Source organism: Lolium rigidum, chromosome 5 (genome assembly GCF_022539505.1).
Source record: "Lolium rigidum isolate FL_2022 chromosome 5, APGP_CSIRO_Lrig_0.1, whole genome shotgun sequence".
Classification (NCBI taxonomy): Eukaryota; Viridiplantae; Streptophyta; class Magnoliopsida; order Poales; family Poaceae; genus Lolium; species Lolium rigidum.
The window spans coordinates 227,596,505-227,601,729 of NC_061512.1; the positions used below are offsets into that span (position 1 = coordinate 227,596,505).

General features: G+C 41.2%; 1 protein-coding gene across 1 annotated transcript; it reads right to left on the reverse strand.

Moving 5' to 3' along the window:
- Window positions 1-210: 210 nt before the first annotated feature.
- LOC124654544 lies at window positions 211-3,788 on the reverse strand. Its single transcript, XM_047193541.1, has 4 exons — window positions 3,531-3,788; window positions 2,732-3,222; window positions 1,641-1,876; window positions 211-1,034 (listed from the first exon to the last, which is right to left on the reverse strand). Exons 1-4 carry the CDS (start codon window positions 3,731-3,733, stop codon window positions 474-476), a joined length of 1,491 nt encoding a protein of 496 aa, XP_047049497.1. The 5' UTR covers window positions 3,734-3,788; the 3' UTR covers window positions 211-473.
- Window positions 3,789-5,225: the final 1,437 nt, after the last annotated feature.

The following is a 5,225-nucleotide window of genomic DNA, read 5'->3' on the forward strand; positions in this document are numbered from 1 at the left end:
CGGCGCTCGCCGGCGTATGGCTTTGGTGGTCCAAGACAATCAAAACCGGCCAAACTTTATTAGACAGCTGTCAGTGATGATATATATACATTTTTTTTAATGTTTGAGGACAGGTTATACCAAAATAGAGTTGATGGGCCAAATGTGGATTTTTGCAGAACTTAAGGAACCAAAGTGCACTTAGCCTTAAAAAAAAATAAGTCACTGTCGTTAAAGCAAATACCGGTTAAAGCAAATACCGGAGCGTGGCATTATCGTGGACTGGATATGTAAGTGGACAGCTGAAACGTTTACTTATTACACTGGTTTGATTACAAGCTGATCTAAATCTCAGGCAGATATAACATTATTAGTAGAGTGTTTGGGTGCCACCACAGGCCAGCAACACTAAACTGCCCTAGCTTCTTGGCCTACTACTGGCCCATTCATCATAGACCCAACATTTTATTTTTGAAAAGTTCAGTCTAAGGTTGTTACAATTCTTCCAAAGTAGACCAAGTCACTTTCACTGCGATTAATGCAAACCCCGTCTTTATCTCTTGAGTAGCACGCCCATGCTTGTTTGCCTCGAAGGAACAGCAATATTCAGCAGGGATGCATGGGTCTACAGCTACCTTGAACTTCAGTTCCATCTGAGCATGCTTCTGTACAGCAACCACAGACCTCTTTAAGCCACATGACTCGCCAATAGAACCATCAAAGAGCCGGATTTCCTCATGTAACCCACTGGTAAAACAACCGAGATGCATACTGAAACTGGTTTGCACTTGTGATATGACAACTTCTATTGTCGCCTCAACTGAAAAGCTAAGACGTGATGCACCTATGTCAATTGCACCACAATCGCCTTGGATGCGAAGTGTGAATGGGCTGCAGTCACTTGTTTCTAAGGGATCTAAGTGTGATACACCATCGATCAGCTGTAGATCTTCTTTCCCGTGTTCACCTGTCTTGATCTTCATGTCATATTCAATCAGAACAGGACTGATAAATTGGATCCCTCGCTTAGGGCCAGCCATGTTGATGAGAGAACCCTGCCAAATCAAATAAAAGTAAGAAAAGTCCATACTCCCCTTATGATGTTTCACTGGTAGCAATATTTAGACTTAAGTTCAAGAAATGTTTTATAACTGACAGCCTGGACATTTTGTAGCATATCTAACAAACATAACAGTGTTAGAGAAGAAAATCAGCCCCAGCTATTTATTTGATTTTGATTTCAATCCAAACTTATTTATGTAAGCATGTAAGAAATGATTAGAGAAAAGAATGTAGAGGTGGGACCATTAATGCTATCCATCTCCATATGCCTACAAATCAATGAAATCAATTTCGTGAGGTTTACTTGGTAGCAACCAAGAGTCCATAACTCTATTTGATTTTGTTTGGACTATGTGATACTTAGTTTCACACATTAGATATGTTTTTATAGTAAATCATCATTTTACAATATATAAAACTCTGTAAGCTAGTGGCTTATGGTCATGGGCCATATTTTTGTGTGGCTCAATGAGAGCCCATGGGCCCAAATGCATCCATGTACTGTTGGCAGATTGGGTCCAGCTAGCGCAAGGTCTGTGGATGGGTTATTATTAGAGTTATTCATCAAAATAATTGCAGACATGTATAGATGTGCACACCTGCTCCACGATGATGGGATCATCCTTGCTAACATTGACGATATAATTAAGTGATGTATCTGGATAATCCCGTACTGCTATGTATCCATACAACTGGACTGAGTCATGCTCCACAGGAATTTTAGCCAACCTTAATGACAAAATTTGGAACATGTGACGACTTGAGTGTGACGCACATTCTCCGTCGTACATGAAGCAATCTGTGGGATCTGAAAACATCATTGCCTCCAGCCGAGCTTCATAGAAAAATACAAGTCTAATTATAATTGGGAAATATTAAAAGAAAGAAATGCTTGCCATACAAAAAGTAAATATGCCATTTAAGGTTCCGTAGTACTATCGGAAATCTCCCTCTCGTCTAATAAGTTGAAACTATCAATGTTCTTTCTAGTAGGAATTCTGCTCCCTCGGAAAGTTTTTCTTCTAGGAAACCCCAAGGAAAAGAGAGTAATATCAGGAGTCCAAGTTTATAAAGCGGGGCGAAAGCCTGTTTCGAGGAGTCCAAGTTTGATCATGTTTGTTCTGTACAGACAAGGAATCCATCCAACATACTGTTTTTCCAATGTGTGGTTTCTAATAGAAAGTGGGCAGATCTAGCTAAAGTCTGAGGAGTCCATGTAGGCAGTAGTTTTGAATCAGTGGTACAGTTTTGGATTAGTAATAAGAAACAAGTGGTGCTTAATATGCCCAGGGCTAGATAGGTTAGGGGTAATAAATGAGGACTGACAGGGACAGACAAAGACAGTGGCCAATAAAAGCTGAAATTCGCTAAAGGCAAATTCGCTAAAGGCGATGTGGTTAGATTTCTCCTACTTTTGCAAACACTGAGCACTGAAACCCCTGGGTAACATTTTACAAGATTTATCTGTATATGTGCCATCACACCGCCATCAACTAATAGAAGTAACCAGAGTAAAGCAAAATTCACGTTGAGATTTCAGCAGAGAACACATCAGTTGACCCTATAGCTTGAAAAATGCTCTAATGACACATAAAAAATATACACCCGTTCCATAATTCTTGTCGGTTTTAGTTCAAAAACAACGAGATTTATGGAACAGATGGAGTAGGAAGAGAGACTGATCGCTTACTCTCATTGCGATCAGCAATATGATAACTTCTTTTCCAGTCTTGTGTGCCGCTGTATATGGAACCATCACGATGGCTGCTATTTGGCAAAATATCTATAGTGGGTACATCTTCCATGGGGTAATCAGGTACCTCCACAGCCCAGCTCTCCTTATCCACACTGCTCAGCTCATAACCCGATATGTCCACAATTTCTTCTGATGTATCAGGTTTGCTATCCATGACCTCCAAGGTTTTCCTATAAGCATCCTCATCACCAAAAACGACATTCCTGCTTGCTCTCCTCTCATCTTCAACAACACTGGCAGGAGGGAGATAACTATAACGTGTAATGACCTTGGTTGTGTCAGCAGTCTCTACGTTTTCCATGCCTTGGGTATTTTCAGAGTGCTTGGCCAGAGAAATAATAAAATTCTTCGCAGAAGGGGGTTTACGCAAGTCCTCGCCTTGTACTCCACTGCTGCTGGTCATGTACTGGTATCGATGAGGAAATCTATCACAAAGAGTACAAAAAGCGAATTTTCAGCATCCAACACAAATAAAATGGTATCATCAGTCAGGATTGAAATTTTAGTGCAATACTATATCTAAGCCTGAAATTCTACTTGTTTAGCATCTTTTCTCTGGTTTTGGAGTCATGTGGGATTAAGTGAAGCCCCCCCCCCCCCTCCCCCTCCTTAATTAAAATTAAAACAAACATAAGAACCGTAAATAAATTTGCAAACTTGGTCACGATCCAGATCCCAGTAAGAAACCAACTAAAGGCATGATGAACTTTGACATGAGATAAGGAGAACTCACCGGGAAACACGACGGCTAGGTGAAACGGCTGGAGGAAAGCTTGCAGAATCATGTGGAACAAGAGCTGATGGCCTCCTGCGTCGTGTGCCAGATGCATCGAGAAGTGGTCGAGCTGTAGAGGAGAAGCGGCGGGCTGAGGCAAGAGAGGTGGCGAAGTTAAAGAGACGAGGAATCCAGCTTGAGCGGATTTTCATCTGCACCATCTCGTATCAAGATTGCCGGTCTCTTTCCGCAGCTGAGCGCGCGGCGGCGGGGTGGCATAGCCGGCGCCCCTCACTACATGGGAGGGGGTTGCATCCAATCTGCCGTTCCCTGCATCCAACGGCTCTCCTAACTCCTCGCACGACCCAACAACACGCGGCCCAGGACAGCCACGTCCGTGGGGCTGGCTCCTCGTTGCCGACGGCCCGAGAGATACCGGGTACGAGGCAATCCCTAGTTGAGGAAGCCCCAATGTGCTATATGCTGACCAGGTCGGGCCGGCCCGGTTAAGCGATTTTCTTTCTTTTTTTCTTTTCCGTTTCTTTTTTATTTAAAATAAAAATATATTTTTTCGAAAATTTAAAAAATTGAATTTTTTTGAAAAAAGTTTATATCTGAAATTTGAAATAATTTTTGAATTCTAAACGATTTTTTAATTTTCAACAATTTTAAAAACAAACATTATAAAAAATCTATGAATATAAAATTTTAAAATCATAAAATAAACTGAAAAATATTTGTTTTTTAAAACAAACTATAAATAGAAAAATAATAAAGAATAAGAAAAGAAAAAAAGGGGTTTGCCCGATAAGTTGCGGCCAATTAACAGCCGCCGGGTCAGAGGGGTCACGCCGTATGTGCCGACCCGGTCGGCATATAGCCACTCCCCCAATATGATGCCTTCAGCGGCAACTCTTGGAGTCACCGCATACCGTCTGCAATAAATGGGCTCGGCCCATACTATTATGTTCGAATTTTTAGCTACCGTTGGCATTTCGCGTTTCGCCTATAGCACTAGTACGCCACAATTCCTATACACAGTTAATTGTTGCGTGCAAGCCTCGCGCCGCGTACCCTGCCCTGCTTGAGTGGGCCAAGCCTGTTATTCGATGTTTTTCTTGATTGCTTTTGGGTCTCGGTTTCGTTCGTTCGTCCCGCGTCGGAATGTTTCAGGTGGTTTTCTTTTGGCTATGATTTTCTTTTTGGAGAAAGAGGTAACTTCGATCGGTTTTTGAAGTTTGAGGATGAAATCTGAACCAACTTAAAGATGGTGGATTAACTAAACAATGACAGTGGTTTTAACTAAACAAACTTTTGAACATTGGGTTCCCACTAAACTTCCCCGGCTTCAAAAATTCAGTTGTGAACATTGATCTGTACATCAAAATTTCATCCTATAAGAGATCCTGAAAGCATTTCTTTACGGACACAATTTTAATCTCAACCTCCAAACCACCATAAAGCAGCCCATAAAATTACTCAATAGATTTTAGTTTGTAACGGGGGTCAAGAATAGTTGCAATGATAAATTTGTTAGCAACACCACAATATTTCTCAAATTTTTCCTTCATTGCCAGCGCCATTTTTGAAACTGGACTGCCACTCAAGTAAAAGAAGTTAGATTGCACAAAAGTCATTGAAATATAGACTTGCTGTTAGAAATTTGGTACCAGAGGTTCCGAGTGTGACTTCTTTGAAGACCTTTAAACAATT

Excerpts from the sequence above, each read along its gene's own strand:
- LOC124654544 (XM_047193541.1), bottom strand. The coding sequence starts at position 3,733 with ATGGTGCAGATGAAAATCCGCTCAAGCTGGATTCCTCGTCTCTTTAAC. Across the intron at positions 1,877-2,731 it reads TATTGCTGATCGCAATGAGA|CTCGGCTGGAGGCAATGATG; the intron begins GTAAGCGATCAG and ends TTTTCTATGAAG. Across the intron at positions 1,035-1,640 it reads ATCCCATCATCGTGGAGCAG|GGTTCTCTCATCAACATGGC; the intron begins GTGTGCACATCT and ends TTGATTTGGCAG.